The sequence below is a fragment of the Molothrus aeneus genome, chromosome 3 (assembly GCF_037042795.1).
Source record: "Molothrus aeneus isolate 106 chromosome 3, BPBGC_Maene_1.0, whole genome shotgun sequence".
NCBI lineage: Eukaryota > Metazoa > Chordata > Aves > Passeriformes > Icteridae > Molothrus > Molothrus aeneus.
In genome coordinates this window covers 113,582,001-113,603,235 of record NC_089648.1, presented here as the reverse complement: position 1 = coordinate 113,603,235, position 21,235 = coordinate 113,582,001, and the positions used below count along the sequence as shown (strand labels likewise).

Genomic DNA, 21,235 nt, shown 5'->3' with positions numbered 1-21,235 from the left:
TTTATGTAAGATACAAGGATGACCTTGCTCTGCTCTCACCTACTTCTTTTTGTCCTCAACTCTCTCACTATTAATATTCACTTTTACCCTCTTAAGCACATTTTTCAGTTGTTCTGCAAATGGCTCTGAGAACTCATTTCTTTTCTAGAAACTCAACAGGGTTTAAGGCCAGACAGCACATGATGAACACATTCTGAAGCATTGTGGTGTATTTCACACAACTACTCTAGCAGATACCTTAATAACTATGTTTTGTACAGTAACTTTTCCAGAAAGCTTGGGTTTAATATGCAGATTCTCTTTGCAATTGTTATATAATTTCATTAACATTCTTGATAAAGATGTCAAATAGCTGCAGAGTATGGGATTCTCTAGGACAAATCCTTATTTACAATTATTTAATATCAAGCATTTAATGTATTCCACCAATGCTTGTATAACATGTGGGGTCAAAAACAAGGCCTTAGAGAAATTTATGATGTCAACAGCTACTTTTACCAAAATGGACTTGTAATTAATTAAAGAATAATATTTACAGAAAACTCTTCTCTGTGAAACCACGTTGGCTGCGTCTTATGATGCTCTTTGATGTCAGTTGTTGGTGTGCCTGGGAGATAGACTGAGCTGTACTTACGCTCATCACACAGTTTGTCTTTTTTTAAATACTGGCACACTTGAGTTTTGCTTTGGGGGCCTGGAGGGAGTTTTTTTTGGAGGAGGAGAGAGAATATATTTTGGTTTGGGAGTTGTTCTGTTTTGGTTTTTCTTAATCCTTAAGGATTTCCCCATTGTTCCAAGATTTGTTAAATGTCATTAATAATTCAGTAATTTTCATGAGATCACTTACCATCCTTCCTGCAGGTTATGCAATGCAGTAGCTTTAAGATTTAAGCTCTTTTAATAATGCCATTTAATAATGTTGCAAAAAAATGGAGCTGTTCTGTTGAGAGGAAACTGTGACACGGGGTGCACTTCACACAGAGATATCCAGTGCAGTTTGTCATTCCTGCCTGCATGGAACAGTCTGGTGCTGAGTGTGGCGTGTGAGGATGAAATCATTGCAGTCGTGCACGTAACTCTTTCACTGTCAGCCTGGGGTACATCCCATTCGTTTGGCATTTCTGTATTGGTGAGGACACCACACCTGTGCCAGCTCTTCCTCTGCTTCACTTTCCTTGGAGTGACAGTACCAATGAATCAAATGTTTCCCTGTGCCACTGCAGGTGTTTGGGAGCAGAGCCGTGGCCTGGGAGCAGCTTCTGGAGCAGTCTGGTCCTCGGTGCTTGCTCGGTGACCTGCCCTTCCTGGCCAGTGGAGGGTTAATGCCATCCTGGGATGCTGTGGGACTGATGCTGGTAATGAAATCAGCACTAAACATGACATTATTTCTCCAAGTGTTGCTTGGCTCTGAAAGCCAGCTGCTTTCAGAATTAAGTAGGTCAATCTTCTCATTAAAATATAGTGGAACGAGAGTGAGATTGGAGGGGCGGTGGCTGTATTGGACAGCTCTGCTGAGACATTAATTAGCACAGTGTCCTCTTTTATGCATGCTGTATTGGGTCCAAAAACCCATCTGAGCTACACTCAAAGGTCTTCTAAATTGGAGGCTTCTGTTTTCAAAGAGTGCAGTTGCATTTCAGAAGCAAGCCTCTGTCATTGGAGGGGGTGACAAAAGCCAGGCAGTTATTCAGACACTGGACTATGACCAGAACCAGAGACAGGGTCCCAGTGGTTCCTGGGGAGGCAGACCCAAATTAAAGCTGAGGAAAATCACAGCCAGTCCTGTCAGCTTTTTATCCAGTTCTTCCCCATGGCCAAGGAGGCTCTTGGTCCTCTGGGCCCCTGAGCATGAGCTGGGCCCTCACCTGCCCTTGGCCACAGCCCAGGTAGGCAGAGCTGCCCTGGGCAGGACAGGTGACACCCGTGGTGCTGGGGGTGGTGGCCAGGACAGGTGGGACCTGGGGGTGGTGGCTAGGATGGGTGTGGTGCTGATTTTGTGGGCAGCTCCCTCATCTCAGCAGAGCCCAGCCCGTGCAGCAGTAAGGGCTGCAGGAAGGAGGAGGGCTCATATGCAGGGGAAGGATGTGAATGGGAGATAGACTTTGTCTCTGATTCAAGTACTTGTAAAGAGGTAAACCTCAAAGAAGACATTTCCACACATGGAATCATGGAACACTTGGGGTTGGAAGGTTTAAATGTCAACTTCAAATGTAAACTTTAAGTGTCAACCAGGCCAAGGTCCTGCCATGAGCAAGATTGTCTTCTACTAGATCAGGTTGCTCAGAACCCCATCCAACCTGATCTTGAATACTTCCAAGGATGGGATGTTGCATACAGGTAAAGACAGTATAAAAAAAAGACCTTATAAAATATAGTTTAGGCCCTATTAGTCTAGCTAAGATAGCAGTTAGCTTGTAACTTCCCATATAAAAAAAATCATAAGAATGAAAGTAGTTAGCATAACAAACTATTCTAGTAAGAAAACTGTTTGCACCTGTAATAAACAAGAAATCTGTCCCATAAAAATCAAAAACCAAAATATGTGAACTAACCAAAAATAAAGAGATTTAACAAACATACACCCCAGTCATTTACCAACCAATAAACTAAATATCAGTATACTGTTAGTCAATTAAGTCTAACATGGTACCTTCTAATATTTCCTATAAATATAAGCTTTGTAAATAGAGAATGGGCTTTTTCTGCATGAAGAAACTGGATCCCATCTGTTTTACTGCAACATGGGGACACTCACCACCTCTCTGGGCAGCCTGTATGTGTCTCTGGCTCACTCATTGTGAAAAACTTCCTTTCATCTACTCTAAACTGACTCTCCTTCAGTTTAAACCATTGCTCCTGTTCTATTGCACCAGACTGTACTAAATAGTCCATCCCCATCATTCTTGTGGGCACTGGAGGGGCTCTGAGCTCTCCCTGGATCCTTCTCTTCCCCAGACTGAGCCCCCCAGCTCTCCCAGCCTGGCTCCAGCCCTGGAGCAGCTCTGTGGCCTCCTCTGGTCCCACCCCAGCAGCTCCAGGTCCTTCCTGTGCTGGGAGCCTCAGAGTTAAATATCTTCAATCTGATTTTGCTGCAGCTGCAACTGGAATTCCCAAAAACATTTGACAAAGCCCTGGACCTCTTTAAAAAGCAAGGCTGCAATGCATTAAACAGGATGGTTGTCTTGTTAAGGGCTAGAGGAAGCATTTGGATAAGACATTTGGCATTTTCAGGGGAGTGAGGACACTGGGGAAATCCTACAGGGATCCACATTAACACTGGACTGTTCAAAATCTTTCCCTTATGACACAGGAAATAAACAAGCAGGGACTAAGGTCAGGTTTGAGGATTACATGGAGCAGTAAAAAACAAAAGGTAACCATGAGGAAGGGCTAAAGCATCTTAGAATACTGAGTGGCTGGGAGATGAAATGGCAGATGAAATTCAGTATTATAAAACGAAAAGGGCCCGAATAACATCTATATATTGTCCTTGCAGCCCCTCAAAGATGGTTTGCATTGGTGGTCAAAATGGGGATATCCTGAAAGCCTACAGGATTACTGCATAACTTCTTACTGCTGAACTCCTTCCTCATCAGAACATCTTGCCATGCTACACCAAACACCATCGTTCAGGACAGACTCCAGCCAGCCTGGCCCTGGCCCCTGCCCCAGAGCTGCTGCAGAGCACAGGCAGAGCAGGGAGGGCACTTCCAGCCCAGGGCCCTGGCTCCAGCGGCTCCCCAGCCCCTGCCTGCTGCAGGGACAGGGCACATCCCTGGCACAGGGGGCTGGTAGGAGCTCTGGGGCTGATCTGCACCCAGCTGGGTGCCTGGGTCCAGTCTCTCCCGTCCTTGGCCACCTCCCATCACCAGCCCCCGAGGCAAGGACAGCCCCAGAGCAGCCCCTGAGCAGGACAGGGAGGTTCTCTGTGGTGGCACCACACCCCTGCCAGACCTGGTGCACACAAGTGGCTCTCCGTCACAGGGGCTCTCAGTGCCCTGCGTCACTGTGTCAGTGCCTTGTCTCGCTGTCCCATGTCCCTGGCAGCTCCCTGTCCCATGCCATGGAGGTACAGGCACTGCCCAGGGTTCCCCTCCTTCCCCTGCCCCCTTGGCTCTGCCCCAGCCTCGTGGAGCCCAGCACAGCGGGGCAGGTGGGCTTGGCACTGCACAGAGCACAAACAGGGGGCACAGCCAGGCTGGCTGCCAAATACACGCTCTCCCCTTTCTCCAGAACTTCATCTCTGCTCCCAAATTACAGGAACAGTCAGCACAAGCAAACACAAGGAGCAGATCCCAGTGCCAGTGATGCAGCTGGCAAATTACTTTGGCCCTGTCAGAAGCAATGCCAGGGAGAGGGTGTCAGGAGAATGGCAGCAAGAAAGAGGTGGAGGAGTGGCTGGAAACGAAATCCACATTCTGCAGTCTCACCCTGAGAGGACAATCAGCCCTGCTCTCCATGTGGGCCAAGCCAGCAGGGACTGAAGTTCTGCCCCTGATGTGGAACAGGCCATGCCAGTCTCTGCAGCAGCCACGGAGATGCTTGGCAGCTGTCAGGCATTGAAAGAGAAGCTGTCAGCACATCCCCCTCAGTTTCATAGTTTCTAGGCTAAACAACTCAAGCTAATTTAGGCTTTCACCATAAGCTGCTTTGCCCAAAACTCCCTCTTAAGGGAATTGTATTGGGTTTGCACGGCAGGGTTTTGGTAGAGGGCGGGTTACAGGGATGGCTTCTGTGAGAAGCTTCTAGAAGCTTCCCCCATGTCCAGAAGAGCCAAAGCCAGCTGACCCAAGACAGACCTGCTGTTGGCCAAGGCAGAGCCCATCAGCAATGGTGGCAGTGCCTCTGGGATTTAAGAAGAGAAAAACTGTGCACAGCATCAGCCAGAGAGAGGATCGAGGGTATGTGAGAGAAACAGCCCTGCAGTGCCCCAGGCCATGCAGAAGAAATGAGAGGAGGTGCCCCAAGCCCTGGAGCTGGGATTCCCCTGCAGCCTGTGGGGACCCACCCACAGCCCAAAAAGATCCAGTCAGGAGCAGAGACCCACCCGCAGCCCATGGAGGGGCCCATGTGAGAGCAGAGGAAGAGTGTGAGGACCCTCCCCTTGAGAAGGAAGCAGTGGCAGAGACGTGCTGTGGTGAATTGATCCCATTCCCTGTCCCACTGCACTGCTGAGGGGGAGGAGGGAGAGAACTGGGGAGTGAAGCTAAGCTGGGGAGGACAGGAGGGTTGGTGAGCACGTGGTTTTATGATTTGGTTTTATTTCTCATTGCCCTACTTTGACTTGATTGGTAATAAGTTAAAGTAATTTCCCAAAATTGAGTCTGTTTTGCCCATGACAGTAACTGGTGAGTAAGCTCTCCCTGTCCTTGTCCCAATCCATGAGTGTATCATTATATTTTCTCTTCCCTGCCCAGCTGAGGGGGAGAGTGATGGGGCAGCTTTGATGGGCCCCTGGTATCCAGCCAGGGTCAGCCCAGGGAGCTTTCCGGGCAGTGCCAGGTGAGTTTTCTCCCTTCCTATCGCCCCAGCCCCTAACTGGACACTGAACTCAGAGGAGATCCCAGTACTAACAGGCAGGGAATGGGGCATAGAGCCAGAGCAGGTTCCTTGCAGGCTGTGTGTCCATTGCAGAGGGCCACAACACCCCCTTTTGTATGGCAGCTGCTCACTGCAGAGCAGCCCTTGCCTTGGCAAAGGCTCAGTGTTTGCCCAGTGCTCCGTTCTCTTGATGAAGAGGGTTAAGTGCCTCACGTTCAGTGCTTTGTGCTTTTATCTGAGCAATAACAAATAAACTTCTTTCCTCGGGGTGGGCTTTAATAGAGCTGCTCATCGACCTTGATCAGCTGTGTGCTCACTGACCATGACACTGCTGAGTGCTTTTGCTGTTAATAGACCTGTCAGATCACTTGGCTTCTCGGCTTCACCAGGCTCTTGGCTTTGGTGGCTTCACGTGCTGTAAATGAACTGGGAAAGGGCTGAGTAGTGACACTATTATGAATATATTGGCACACAGGAAACCCACATCTCAAACACCATATGCTGTCTACTTGTCCCGTACTAAAAGGGTAAAAAAGAAATTATCAGTTGTGAAAGATGACCAGGGTCTGCTGTGCTGCAGATGGTGCAGTGCAGATAGACAGCAAACTGATATTACTTGTTTCTTACAATAGAAGCTAGGAAGCACCAGAAGAAGTAATTGGGCATCTGGTCTTAATGAAACAGAATAAATTACTTTTCACAATGCACATAATTACACAGCAAAACTCTTGACTTCACAATACCCTGTGATAATAGAAAGTATAAATGTCTGTTCTTGGGCAGTACTGAATTCCCCAAATCCAATTATGCAGCAGATGGTAAAAAGATGCCATCACAGGACATATAAGCAAAGACAAAAGGAGGATCAGGAGTTATTAATGATTAGTGCATATTAATGATTAGGAGATTGACTTTCCCCATTTAAGGAAGTTCATGAAGTGTTGATGAAGTGCTGATATCCACAGACTGGTGACAGGTCTGGTCCTGTTCCTTGGCTGAGGACAATAGGGCACTTCCCTGCAGCAGCTTTATAGAAAATGTCTGTGCTTTGCTCTCCATTATTATTATCCTCACAGGGAATCAGTGTGTTCATTCCCACTTCCATGGGAGAGGAATGGAGGACACAGCAGCCAGCACACAGACTTGACAAAGGGGATGGGAATGAACCCTCACAGCATCTTTGGACATTTCCTTTCAGTGAACATGGAGACACAGCTAACACGAAGCAGCAGCCAGGCAGCCCTGGAGAGAGGACACGGTGGGCAGGCATGGGGCTGGCTGGGAGACAGGGTCTGGGGGTGCAGGGGCAGGTCTGGCATCCACACACCCTGCCCTGCCCTCCTCCAGCCCAGGCAGGCACTGTCTGAGGGGCAAGGACAAGGCCAGGCAGGCACTGTCTGAGGGGCAATGCTCAGCAGGACAAGGCCACCTGAGTCACAGCCACAGCTGCCAGCGGCTTCCAGAGGCACAGCTGGGTCACAACTGGCCATGGGAGGCTGTGGAGAAGGAAAAAGGAGCAGCCAGAATGTGGGGGAAAGAATTGCAGGAGTGTTGTGTCCCAGGAGGGGAACAGTCACAGAGCTCCAGGACCCCCAGATCAGGACCCAGCTATTGCAGTCACGTCGTGCTTTCCTAAATCTGTGAATGCTCACCTCACACCAGTTAGCAGCTAACTAAAGCTTAAATTAGGGACACAAAACCCACACATCCCTTGTGGGTTTCATTTAATCAATAACATTTATACAGTACCAAGTATGGGGCAGGTTCTGCACAGGCAGAATCAATCCAAACCTTTCCCAGTGCTGGGAGCTCTTGCTGGTGTGTTCCTCTGTGGGCAGAGGAAGGTGACAGCAGGGCCATGTGATGCAGGTACAGGAGGCTCCTGCATCATGGGCAGGACGTTCTCCTGCTGCCAGCACCACCCCCAGAACCTCGGATTTGCTGGGGTAGCTTGGGACTCCAGAGCCCGCAGGCCAGGCTATAGAGGTGAGGCTGCTGCTGGATTTCCCCACTGAATCCTAAGTACAAGGCACTGCAAGGCATATAATACAATTTAGATGCATTAGTTCCTGATTTGTGATGGCAAATTGAATTTTGCCTGGCCAAAATCCCAAATACTCAAGTGATAATTAAATGTGTGTGGAGAATTTGCACTCTCAGTATTTATTATTTATAGACTGAACCCACAAATACAAATGCCATCACTGCTTCCAAAGCACACCATGCAGCCTGTGCACAGTCACTAAATTCCCAGGATTGTCCTAAGTGGCACAGCATGTCGTTTTCCATGTCCAGGACTGATCCAGAAGGTGTGTGAAGCCTGGGAATGCCAGCCAGCCAACAGTGATGCCTTGGGTCATCAGACACAAAATTCCCCAATCACAGCATAATTCTCACCCTGCACAAGCAGTGGGGCTGCACCCTGGAGCACAGGGAAAGGACACAGAGCCTGAACCACTTTTAAGTAGTTTGGGGGAAGGATGCAAAATAAACTGTCCCACAGTGCTAACGCCACCTGTTTCTGCTATCAAAAGAAAAAAAAAAAAAGTAGTATTGCTCACTGATACCTAACACTGACAGCACTGAGCTTTTCAAATAACGTGTCTGGGCACTCCTGCGCAGGCCAGGGCAGTGCTGGGCAAGCCAGGGATCCTTGCCTGGTGGAGGCTATGGAGCAGTCAGCATTAACACCACAGCTAGCTCTGCAATAACCAAGTGCTTCTCACAGCAACCAAGTGAGAAGGGACCTTGCAGGGAAGACATAACTGGCAAACTGTTCCTGTAAAACCACGTGCAGTCACAGTTTGACAGTTGCCAGCTCTACCCTTGGCTTTCCTGAAGTTCCTTCCCCATAATGCAGACAGAGGGAGAAGGAGCTTTGAAACAGGGCTCTGCTGGGAAAGCAGGATCAGGCTCACCCTCCTCCTCACCACTGTGGACTGCAGCACCAATGAAGCTCAGCACAGGAAAGAGGCCGTCCTGATCCGCCAAGAATATCTGAAAAGCAGTATTGAACAACCCAGATGGGACCATTTTGATCACCTCACCTGCCATGCAGCTGCAGATAACGTAAATTCTGACAAGCTTCAGTTTTCACTTGGCTGGAACTTGCCTTTTGCACACAGGCACTGCAGATTAAATCCTTCACATGGCAACGTCACTGCCCTGATCTTCCACAGGTCTCCCCAAAGCACAGACCAATTCTCCTGTAACTAGGAAAGGCCTTTTCAAGTGACCAGGTAAAGACTTTTAGGGGCCCTAGGGCACAGAACAATAGATGTCTGTGCCCATGTCTGCACACATGCCCGCACTGATGTACTTCTGTTGTGGGCTGATCTCATCCAGGGCATGGTCTAAGCTGCCATTGGGGTCTGGCTATGCTACACAGCAGGACAATGCAGGCTGCAGCCAAGGACATCAGCTGGACAGAGAGGAGCCCCAGCAGTTCCCAAGTCTGCCCAAAACCACAGCTTGGCTGAGGCACCTTAACAGCCCTTGGAACCATTGATTCCATCTTGGCTTGACTCCTCCTTCCAGTCTGCATTGCTCACAGAAAGTAGTAGGTTACTGCTGCAAGGTAATGGAGGATGATTTGGGTTCATTTCCTTATTTCTCTCCTGCTTCATTAGGCACACCCAGCGCTGCCTTTCCTGGGGATGGGGCGGACCCCATGCCTGTGTCCTCAGGCACACGGAGAGGAGCACCCCGGAGGGTCAGAGCGCCCGCAGGTGCAGAGGAGCAGCGGGAGAGTGCCGGGGCACCAGCCCGACTGTCGGCATCTGCCGGTGACCAGCAGCGGCGACACCGGTGCCGCTCGCTGCCCACGCCAGGACACGCGTGTTGTGTGCCCGCTGTGGAGCCTCCCGTGCCGGGGGTCACCGGCGGTACAGCACGGAAGGAGCTGGCACTGGGGATGCTGGCGGTGAAGCACGGGGAGAGCGGACGCTCGGGGCTGCCGGGGGTGCAGCCTGCGGCGGGGCTGCCGGGGGTTACCGGAGAACGATACCGGGAGCGGCGCCGATGGTTCCGGGGTTCCGCTGATAGGGTGGGGGCGGTACCGGCGGTGTCGGGGTACGGCTGGGGGCTGGGGGCGGTGCCGGCTGCTCCGGGGCACGGCTGGGAGGCGGCGCCGGAGCCGCCGCGGTGCCGGAGCCGCTGCGGTGCCGCTCGGGGGCGGGCCGGGCCCGGCGGCCGTTCCGCCCCCCCCGCGCTGCGGCCGGGGCTCGGCCCCGCTCCGTCCCGCGGTGCAGGGAGCCGGGCCGGTGCCAGGGCCGCGCCCGGCCGGGCCGCAGCCCCCGCCGCCATGGCCCGAGTCTCGGCGATGATCAGCCCCGTGCTGGTGCTCTTCGGCTGCGACCTGTGTTTCGTGCGAGCCAGTAAGTGCGGCCGGGCCGGGAGGGCACCGGGGCTGCGCGTCCCGCCGGGCCGGGACACCCTGCCGGACACCCCGGGGGCTGCGGTCCTCGCCAGACACCCCCGCCGGCTTCGCTGCATTCCCGGCGTGGCCTTTGCCGCCATCCCCGAGGATTCCTCGGGCACCCCCGGGGCGCCGCGGCCTCCGAGTCCCCTCCCCGGGGCACGGCTGCTGCCGCGCTGCCCTTCCCGGAGCTCCCGCCGCGGGTGGAACGGGCGCTCTGCCCCGAGGGAGCTCCTGCCCCGGGCACGGACACTCCGGGCTGCGGCGGGCTGGGGCCGGCCGGGTGACGGGGATCCTGTCCCTTGCTGCCGGTGTTTGCTGGAACATCGAGCTCAGCGTACCCGAGGTACCGCTGTCCTTGTGTCCTTTGACTCGCCGGGGTGGCCTCTGTCAGCAGCCGCCTCCTGCTGTCTGTTTGCCCCTCGACAGGTCACTGAGACATCAAATCGAATTGCGAGTACCGGACGTGTTCTGTTACATTCTGCCGTGTTGCAAAACACGTACTGACGGATTCAGGAAGAGATGCAGTCAGGGGTGTTAAAAAGGGGCCACTTATTTTTAGATGTGCAGTCTGGTGCTTACTCCCTGCTGCAGCAGTAAGTTGGGCAAACATCTGGGTGCCCTTGAGCAGCAGCCCCAAGGGCATGGGCTGGGGGGCAGGGGTGGCCCACTCTCCGGATCACAGCAGGATGGCGAGGGCACCGGTGGAGACGTGCCCCATCCCTCATCCCTCTGCAGCACCACATATGCCAGCATCCCTCGGGAAAGGTATCTGTCCGGCCCCTTTGCTGACCCATGCAGCTGGGATGCAGGGCATATCTGGTGCCATGTCCAGCTGCCCACCACCCATCCCTCCCACTGCCCCCCACCCATCCCTCCCAGTGTCCAGCCACGGGCTGCAGTGCTGCTAGCTCCTGTACACAGCCCGGCTCTTCCCACCCCTTAATCAGGCCCAGAAGGAGCATGCTGCTGTACAGACAGCACAAAACCTGTGCCAGGCCTTAAGTTAGTGACTGTGCTTTCTGTGGGGGTCCTCCTTTTGTAATATGGCTTTAATAAAAAGTGAAGCTGGATCATTTATAAGTGATGTAGAATTATTAGCAGTTAATGCATTGAGATAAACAGTGGCACACTTTTGTCAGAGAGCCCAGCAGCATCTTGACTATATAGCCAGAATGTGTTGGCTTCAGAGAGCATGCTTTTTGGAGCCCTTGCATTCACAGACCTTTATGGCAACAGCTTTGGCATAAAACTGCTCTGATCTCAGCTGCAGAACAGGCTGAACACTATTAGATGCAATGTGGAGATTATACACAAAGCTTTGTCCTTTGGAGGTCTTGTAACAACTTTGAGGTCCCATCTTGAATTTCATAGAATCCTGGAATGGTGTGGTTTGGAAGGGACTTTAAGCCCATCTCATTCCACCCCCTTGGTATGGGCAATGACACCTTCACTACACCGAGGTGCTCCAAGCCCCATCCAGCCTGGCCTTGAGCACTTTCAGGGATCCAGGGGCAGCCACAGCTTCTCTGGACAACCCGTGCTAGGACCTCACCACCCTCACAGGGAACAATTTATTTCCCATATCCCATCTAACCCCGGCCTCTGTCAGTGAAAAGCCATCCCCTTCTTGTCCTGTCACTTTGTTCAAAATCCCTCTCCAGTTCTCTTGGAGCCCCTTTAGGCACTGGAAAATGCTCCAATATCTTACCAGAGCATTCTCTTCGGGGTGAAAAACCTCAGTTCTCCCAGTCTCTCTCCAGAGCAGAGGTGATTTGGATTAGACATTGCTCTGTGTATCTAGGGTGAACTTCCCACGTTTTGACTTCTGAGGCTTCTTGTCTTGTCTCTTCCTGACGGATGTGCAAATCCCATGTGCTCAGAAGTGTATTTTCTGCAGTTCATTCAGCATCAAACTGATCAAGGCACACTGGTGGTTCTAATGCAGAGCTGTAGCCTGGACACTAGGTCTTCTGTCACACATGCCCAGGGCTGCTGGCCTGGGTGTGCACCAGGTGTGCTCAGGGTGTGTGGGGTGTGGTGCATTGGCAAGCCACGTGCGTGGTGGCTCCGCTATGCCCCCGTGTCCTCTCACCCTTCTGCTGCCAGTGAGTGACAGTCCCTGCACAGGGCCTGTGCAAACTCTGGCTAAATACAGCTGGAGCACTTGTCACACCCGTGTGGACTCAGCAGAATGGCTTGTGGATTGGTGCAGTGCCTTTGTTCTCAAATCATCAAGTGACTCAGTCCCAGGGCAGCAGCCCCAGTCTGAAAACGTCAGCTGGGACAGGCTGAGCACCTCACAGAAGCCTAGAAAATTCTTGAGCAGAGCTGGACAGCTGCTACAAACTCTGTGTCGCAGAGATGTCAGACCCCATCTTTAATTTCCTCACGTACGCTTAGAGGTTGGTAGTCAAACTGTCCCCATCACGCATGTTCAGGACTTTTAAAATTTGTTAGATGTAAAAAAAACCCCACCTAATTCATTACTATGGATGTATCCTGTGAAGCACAATGTCCTGTTCTTGTCCCGAGGCCAGCTGGCAGGGTCTGGTCATACCCATGGTATTAAACTCACGAGTTCCATAGAGGGAGGCACGTCAGTGCTACTTGTGAGGAATGGTTTTCTGGCTTGTCCTAGCTTCCAAGCCGTGCCCAGGAGTGGTTTGGGCACATACTGGCTGGTGCAGACCAAATCAGATCTTGGACCAATCTCCACCACGGGATTCTTGGGCTGTTCTGACCCCATTGTGTCTGCTAGCACAAACCTAGCTAGCAACCTAACTAGTGGTAACCTGGGACAAGTGTTATGCTTGCAGAGAAGCAGAAATGTGCAGCCCCCCATAGAGCCCCCCTTGGAATGCCTGTGTCTGGGACAGCCCAGGCAGGGGGCAGCTGTTTGCAGGCTGACAGGGTGCTGCCTGAACTCAGCTGTGGGCTGAGCAGCTGCCCTGACCCCAGCCTGACCCCAAAATCCAGACAATGATGGAAAATGGCCCAGTGGGAAAGAACCTGGGGATGCTGGTTGACAGCAGTTAAACATGATCTGGCCAAGAAAGCCAAGAGCATCCTGGTTTGTGGCAGCAATAGTGTGGCAGCAGGAGCAGGGCAGTGATTTCCCTCCTGTGCTGGACACTGCTGAGGCACCTCAAATCCTGGCCACTCACATCAAGAAAGACATTGAGGGGCTGGAGCGTGTCCAGGGAGGGGAACAGAGCTGGGGAAGGGACTGAAGCACAAGTCTCATGGGTGGCTGAGAGAGCTGGGGGAACTCAAACTGGATAAAAGGAGGCTCAAGGGGGGACCTTCTCATTCTCTGCAACTCCTTGACAGGATGGTGGAGACAGGGGGGAGGATAGGCTGTGCTTCCAGAGAACAGGGACAAGGGGAAATGGCCTCAAGCTGTGCCAGGGCAGGTTCAGGTTGGATATTGGGAACAATTCCTTCACTGAAAGAGTGGTTAAGCCCTGGACAGGCTGCCCAGGACAGTGGTGGATTCATCACCCCTGGAAATGTTCAGGAGATGACTGGACATGACACTTTGCAATACGGTTTAGTGAGCATGGGGTTATGCAGTCAAAGGTTGGAGTTGATGATCTTGGAGGTCTTTTCCAACCACAGTGATTCTCTAATCTACAGGAAGCTCAACTCCTGTGTTGACAGAGTACCTACACCCAGGCAATGGACAAGGCTGGGTCTGCAGCTTTGTTCAGCCTGTTCTGCTGTTGGCAGACAAGACTTAGAGATTCCCTCCCTCTCATAGGTTAATGATGAAGCGGATCCCCATGGGAAAACTCTATACAGACACACTCTTTGTGGGATAAAGAATGTTTGGGTGTATCTTTGAATCCTTTCCAGTTTTCCAGACTCGTTTTCTGAAGGAGAAAATCAGAACACTGTGGTGTCCTTATCTTTGGCAACCCTCTCTTCTGGTGGTGTGTCAAACTTCAGGAGACACACTCAGTCCCAAGGTCTCTCTTAGAACATGTTTTCTGGGCTGTCCTGTTTTAATTTCCCCTGGCAGACCACAACCCTTAATTTCTCAGAGTGGGAACCAAGCCTTCCTCTGGCTTGATCCAAAGCTGGGTATATTCAGATGTGAATGAATGCCCTTAAACAGGTGGCCTGCAAAAATTGTCTTTTTGCAGTCAATCTAACTGGGGTTGTTGCTGGTGTCACAGTTGTCCTTTCTCTTGTTCTCAGGTGCCCCCTGGAACTCTTTTTCTATATAAATCACAGCACTAACCATGTAGCCATAGTGCTATGCAGGCAGTTGTAGAAGGGCACTGACTTGTGTGTGGGGAGTTGGAACACACAGACAGCAGCTTCAGTGTCTTTCATGTCCTCCTGTGTCAAACTTCCAGACAAAACTTGGCTTTGTATGCAGGACTGTGTGGGATCCTGTTGTGCTCTCAGTGCTGTGAAATCTCAAAGTGGCAGTGGTGCAGACCATGGGTCAGTCAGGTCAGCTTGCCATAGAACAGCAATGCTCAAGCATTGCTGCCAGCTTTGCAGCCAATGGCACTGCACTGCTGGTGATACCTAAGATTATTGGGGTTTTATGTTTTTCATGTATTTGTGGCTATGTAGATTGTTAATGCATGGTTGTAGCTTCTAGTACAAAAGTATCTAGAAAGATACTTTTCCTATCTTTCTTCCCCACATTTAAGAACAATAAGCAAACCTTATAAATACATTCCTAAAAATATTGTTTAGTCTTATTCCAAGAAGAGAGACAGCTACAAGGACATTGTCTTTTTCAACCAGAATCTGGACCAGGCATAACAAAAGTGGGGCAAGAGAAACTTCTGGACTCCAGTGGGGCAGGACCCCAGGAATTACTACCTAAGTGACTAACCTTTTAATTAGGCAGTATATGATAAGTATGCTAATTGACTAACCTTATAAAAATTGTAGCATTACTGTACCACATATGATTTTCACAACATTGTGTACCTGAAAGCCTTCAAGTAAAGGTTTGCTTATATATTCACTCTTAATGTAGTTGGGAAGATCTATTTTCCAGGCATCACTGGGACAGCCAGCTCTGCCTTTGGCATTGGCTTTCTACCATGCCCTGGAGCAAGGAGTAATTCCGGGCAGAGGAGATGCCTAGATTGAGTGTAGAGTGTGTCTATTCCACAGTGCCCCATTTTTCTGTCACAATCAATCTATCATCACTGTGTCTGGGCTGCTTCCTACGCAGTTCTGGGTGGTGTGCCAGGCATTTGTGACTTCCCATCTATGGGACAGCCCCAGAGCTCTGCACCTGCACACTCCTCCTGCACAGAGTGGGCAGCTGCATGCCAGCCCAGGAAGCACCGTGTTGTGCATGTGTTGCTGCTGGCAGGGCTCAGGCTTCCCTATCTGCTGTGCCACTCATCTCCTGGGGCCGGGTTCACCAGGGAAGGTGCTCCCTGTAGCCCTAGCCAACGTGCTGCCATTGGCAGGTGTTGGAGAGGCCCCAGGGTGATGTGCAGGGCTGAGTGCCTGTTCTGAGACATCTTCTTTTGCCTCTTTCTTGTGCCTCACCACGGTCCATGCCTGGCTCACCCAGACAGGCCACCGTCCCCTGTCAACGTGACTGTGACGCAGCTGAAGGCGAACTCTGCCACAGTGTCCTGGGACGTACCAGAAGGAGATGTGGTCATCGGCTATGCCATCCTACAGCAGGTATCCAGCATCTGTCCCAGGGGACTGGGGACACTGATTACCAGCATGCTCCTATGTCAGTCCTTTTGCCACACTCGGGGGCTCCTCTGGCATCTGCCCGAGGACATCTCTGCTGCTGAGCAGCCCTTGCCAGGGTGCCCCACGTGAGCCATCCATCCTGGTGGAAGGCAGAAGACTGTGGGCTGCATTGGGTATAGTCCCTCCAATAGTTTCCCTGGGATTTCTCTAGGTAAGGATGGTGCTTTGGCCATGACATAACCCTTCTTTGCCTTGCTCCACCTATGCAGCCCTGGGTGATGGTGGCTTCTCCAGGGAGGTGCCTGGCTCTCAGGCCATGCAGGCATGCTGAATAGGCAGTGCTGGCCAGTCTGGCCCACCCTGGGGTGGGTGGTTGCCTGGGAAGGGAGGAGTGAGGCACAGTCCTGCAGCTGGGGGCCTGTGCCTGGTGCAGCTGGCAGCAGCCTCCTGGGGGTGACAGCTCTTCCTTCTGGCAGAGGCAGGATGGGCAGATGCAGCGCTTCATCCGGGAGGTGAACACCACCAACCGTGCCTGTGTGCTGTGGGACCTGGCAGAGGATGCTGACTACATCATCCAGGTGCAGAGCATTGGCCTGTATGGGGAGAGCCAGGCTAGCAAGCGTGTCCACTTCCGCACCCTGAAGGAGACCGACCGCTTGCCTTCCAACAGCTCCAACCAAGGTGAGTCACCTCCTTCCAGCCTGACCAGGTGCTGCTGCTGGGGCCACACCTGGAGGCCTGTACAGCAGATGGGCAGGGATTCTGCAACCAGTGAGGAAGGTGCTGCACTGAGCAGCAGGCTGCTGGGACACGCAGGGCTGTACAGGCTGCTGTTGTGTCCACTATGTGTCCATGATAATGTCCCCAAGCCATGGTTTGCAGCCCTCCTATCTCAGGTCTTGGCATCTATTCAGCTAGGCAGACTGGCCAGGACAGCTGCTGGGGCCTGCCCAGCTGCTGCCTGTAGGAAGCCAGTACTGAACAGACACTCAGATCTCCCAGTCTGCAGGGTACCCAAGGACAAATGACAGAGCGCCGTGGTCTCCTTTGCTACTCATGCCTGTGTTGCCTTGGGGTTGCCTAAATGCTGGTCCATGAGAGAGAATCAGGAATCCAAGAGAGATGATGCCCCATAGAGGGCACGGCAGTCTGTCTCCAGCACTAACCATGAGAGGGGTCCTGAGTATGGCAGGACAAGCAGATGGCTTTCCTCAGAACTTCTGTGTTAAACTGATCTGACCTGCCCTGCTTGCTTTGTAGAGAGAGACCTTAGTGCATTGCACAGTCCCTACATGAACCTAAACAAGCCCTTGGAATCCCTGACTGCCTTTGTAGCAAGGATGGTTTATCTGACCCAGGAAGGCCACAGGATGCATGTCTTCTCCCCATACAGGATGTCATCCCACACCCTTCCTTGTTTGGGGGAGGTGGGCTTCTCTGCTTTAGTGTTTCTCAAATCCCACTCCAGTGGGAGGGTATCTGCTGCCAGCCCTGCTTGGGGTCTCTTCTCTGCAGGTGACATCACCATGGAAGGGCTGGACAAAGACCGGCAGCTGCAGACAGGCGAGATTATTATCATTGTGGCTGTGCTGCTGATGTGGGCAGGTGAGTGCCACAAGCAGTGCTCTGGCGGGCTGAGGCAAAGTTACAATCCATGGTTCACAAAGAGGATGTGGCTCAAGAGAGTGCAGAGGCACATTGCTGAGGGTCTGATACCCTTCCTCATCAGTCCCTTGAGAATCTGTAGGTGCTGGAGCCAGTGGGGTAAAAGGAGCAACCACAGGCACTGCTCAGCAGTAATGGCCTGGAGTATGTTAAAGAGCAGGAGACAGAATGGGACCTGGAATTACAGGGTGGGAGCATCCCAGCTGACAGTGACCATTGAGTTGCTTAGGCCTTAGATGTTGTGACTGAGAACAGTACTGCACTAGCTGGTGGAGGCTGTGCCTCAGTCTGCTAAAGCTGCAGAGTGGGTGGTTTGCTCCGGTATAGCACGAGAGCCAGTGCAGGCAGCAGGCTGCCCTAGGAGCATGGGAGCCTGGGAGGTAAGTCAGCTCCTGACTTGTCACATATAGCTGCTGTGAATGGGAAGTCATTGATCCCCTGCTCCCACCCCAGTAAATGTGGATTTTGTAGTGGCATCTTGCACAAATTTCTCTTTGCCCTGGCCTTGACACTTTCCTAGGGCACTAGGAAAAAAATGCAAGATGACTGCTGGTAGTTTACACCTGGCCCAGGTTGATGTGTCAGGATACCAGCTGGGAGGAGTCAGGCCCGGTCTGTGTGTGCCTGTGTGTTACCATGCACACACTGGGGGTTGAGTGAGTCCAGCATGGTCACCCCTGGGGGCATTGCTCCAGACTCCTGTGCCCAGGGTTCCCAGGTGTGGAACATGTTGCCTGGGATGCATGCTGTGAAAGCATTACAGAGAGACTGACCGCACAGCCAATGTGCATAGACAAGGGCTGGCTTTTGTGAGGGTCACAAGCACCAGCTCAGTAACTTTAGTGCCTTGCTGGAGGCACTCCAAAACCCACACAGCTGCCCACTGACCTCACTGTCCCTGTTTGAGTGCCTCAGCATCTGCCTTTGGTGAGTGCTGAGCACCTCACGTGTGGCCCAATGGCCGTAGCCACATCCGTGCCCAAGGAAGCTGGCCTGGCCACACATGCAGAGGTACCTGGGGTGGTGCAGGCTGATGCAGGTGGGGGTGTGGGTTTGCAGCACCCCAAGGAGCCCTGGGCACAACTGCCCTGCAGCTGGGATGCTGTGGGGAGGGCAGACAGGCAGGCACTGCGAGGGATCCTTCATGCAGTGTGTCTTTGGGCAGCGGTGATCGCCCTGTTCTGCAGACAGTATGATATCATCAAGGATAATGACTCCAACAACAACAAGGAGAAGACAAAGCCCTCCTCAGAGCACAGCACGCCAGAGCGGCCGAGCGGAGGGCTGCTGCGGAGCAAGGTGAGTGCGGAGGGCTGGCAGCAGGGGTGGCACGTGGCTGCCTGTCCGCTGGGGCTTGCAGCCTGCACAGAATCTGGCTCTCTCCAGGAATTGAAACACCCCGGCTTGTGCTCTCACCCCAAAGACTGAGGACTTTTAGGGTTCAGTGAGCCCTGTCTCTGGGGCAGTGTGTGTACCCCATGGGTGATTGCAGGAGAAACATTGGAAGAGACAACAAGGTGTAACAGCTGGGATGGCTCTTGCACTGCAGGGTGGTACCTGACCTCTGACTGTAACAGAGCCTTCATCACACCCCTCCAAGGCTGCACCTCTCCTGCACACATGGACAAATGGACATGCTAGGCAGCTGTTCTCATGGTTCCTGCACTGGTCTGTCCCTGCTCCCTTTCTGCCTTCACTGCAGCTGGCTCTGAGTCATCACCACACAAGTCATTGCAGAGCCCCTTCCTCACCCTGATGAAGTGCTGTGCCAGGCTGTGGATGGGGAGGGAGCAGTACCTTTGTCTGGCTGTTCCCTCAGCACTTGACATTTCTCCCCTTGTTACCTGCCAAAGACAGTGATTTATAGCCCCAATGCTCTAATGGGACCATATTGTTAGGGTTTTGCTTGTGTTTCATCTGCTGCCTCTGTCAAGGGTGGGAACTCCCCTCCCTGTGTTGACTGACTGACCCACTGATTCCACATCTTGGTTTCCAGCAGATGTCAGGAGCAGAAACTTCCTGTTTGGACTTCAAATCCCCAGTTCCCCTCCTCCAGATTTTTCAGCTTGCTGATTACCCTTTGCTAGGAGATCCCTCCTCTTGGATCCCTACTCCAAACTGACCTTGCTCTGCTGAGGTCTGCTGGTCTTGATGCCTGCTGCAGGCTGAGGGGCTCTGACATCGGGTGTGATCCCAGGGGTGCAGCAAAGCAGGTTCTTAAAGCAGATTTTTCTCTCACAGAAGAAATCTCCCTCGGTCAATATTATTGAGGTGTAAGTGCAACACCAGCTCTGCCGTCTGGGATCTCGGGTGTCCTGCCAGAGCCACAGCAGGCCTTGGAAGAAGAGGCAGCACCAGGCTCGCTGCCTGGAACTTAGCATGCGACGATCCACGTACCAGAACTCCCGCTTTCCTGAGGGCACCTGTCTGCGGATGTGCACGGAGCCGGCTCCCAGCCATGCATGCAGAGCGTGGACGTGTCCGTCCGTCCCACCCGGCCCTCCTCCCCTCCGGGGGAAGCATGACCTTGAGGATGGGTGGGAGGGAGCCAGGGGGAGCCGATGGGCTGAGGCACGGGCATGAGGGGAGCCCAGTCCCTGTGCACCACCTTGGCCAAGGCCCGGGCTGCAGCTGAGGCGTTGGATGCCTGCCCGGCAGAGGGGCAGACCTTGCTCTCAGCTGCCCGTTTGGCCTTGGGGTTGCTGCAGAGAGCAGGAGCTGCTCCCCTCAGGGCCCCGGGGCTGCAGGAGCAGGGCGGTGCAGGCACTGCCCCGGCACTGCCGGGAGAGCTGTGGCCTGTAGGAGGGTTTGTCTGTGGGGCCAGGCCCAGCCAGCATCGGGGATGAGTGGATTGCTGCTGGAGAACAGGGCTCCACTGTACCCTGTCATGGCTGTGCAGGGCCTTCCAATTCTCTGTCTACTGCAGAGGACAAAGACACGAAGGACGATGAGGGGCTGGTGCTGTCACAGTGCCTGGCAGCCCACAGGGAGTGCTGGGCTGGGGGAGCGGGCACTGTCAGGGCATGGCTGTGGCTGCGCTGTGTCCCCACAAGGGCTCGGTGCTGGCACATTCAGGCTGCTTGAGGGGAGCTGCCAAGAACTTTCTGAGCAGCATGGTGCCTGTGCTGCCTGGAGGAGACAAAGTGGTGAGGCCTGCAAGGTCTCAGTTGGAGGGAATGGGGTGAAACACGGAGGCTCCCTGCTGCCCTGGCTGCTGCTCTCCCTCCATGCTCTGCTCTGCAGCCTGCCATAGACAGGCTCTGCAGCCCTGGACTCAAGCATCACAGGATCCAGTGTCTTCCAGGAATAAATCTCCCAGTAAAAGCACTTTCAGGACTTTTCCTTCCAGGTGCTGCTCAGCTCCTGCTGCAGGACGAGGCGGGGAAGGGACAGGATAAGCAACTCCTGTGGCAGGGTCTTTTCAATAAAAGCATCCTGGCTCAAAGGCAGCATCAGAGCTTCAGGTCTCCGTGTGTGTCCATGCATGCATGCATGTACAAGTTCTTGAATGCGTGTGTCCTAGCCCATAGGAGATCTGCTCCTGCATGCTGTGCAAGAGCTGGAGGTCCTCCATGGTCACCTCGCACCCCCCTGGCCATCGAGGGAGAGCTGCTGCTGCTGCTGCTGCTGCAGGCTGGGCCCTGTGGTGCTGCTGGAGAAGCTGCAGGCTGTCCCACTGAGGGTGACATCGTGGCTGCTTCCCTGCAGAGAGCAGACACATCCCAGCAGCAGGGCCGAGAAGGGGGACGGGGTCTGACCCCCACAGGCTGCTGGCTGGATTGGCCAGGGCTGCTCCCTGCTCGGGTACCTGAGCACTAACAGCACCATGGTAGTGGGATGCAGCTGCTACTGCACTGTGACCTCCCTGACAGGGAGCATGGCCACAGCTCCGGTGACATGAACACCTTGTTTTGCCTGCTA

At 53.1% G+C, this 21,235-nt stretch overlaps 1 protein-coding gene across 2 annotated transcripts; it reads left to right on the top strand.

Annotated features, from left to right (window-relative positions):
* The first annotated feature begins 9,763 nt into the window (after positions 1 to 9,763).
* FNDC4 (fibronectin type III domain containing 4) lies at positions 9,764 to 20,771 on the top strand. 2 transcript variants are annotated; one of them, XM_066547721.1, is made up of 6 exons: positions 9,764 to 9,917; positions 15,520 to 15,631; positions 16,126 to 16,330; positions 17,165 to 17,254; positions 18,480 to 18,613; positions 19,556 to 20,771. In XM_066547721.1, exons 3-6 carry the CDS (start codon positions 16,141 to 16,143, stop codon positions 19,589 to 19,591), a joined length of 450 nt encoding a protein of 149 aa, XP_066403818.1. In that variant the 5' UTR covers positions 9,764 to 9,917; positions 15,520 to 15,631; positions 16,126 to 16,140; the 3' UTR covers positions 19,592 to 20,771. The 2 variants fall into 2 exon arrangements, with proteins under 2 accessions (XP_066403818.1, XP_066403817.1); XM_066547720.1 differs by having other exon boundaries at positions 15,516 to 15,631.
* The last annotated feature ends 464 nt before the right edge of the window (positions 20,772 to 21,235 follow it).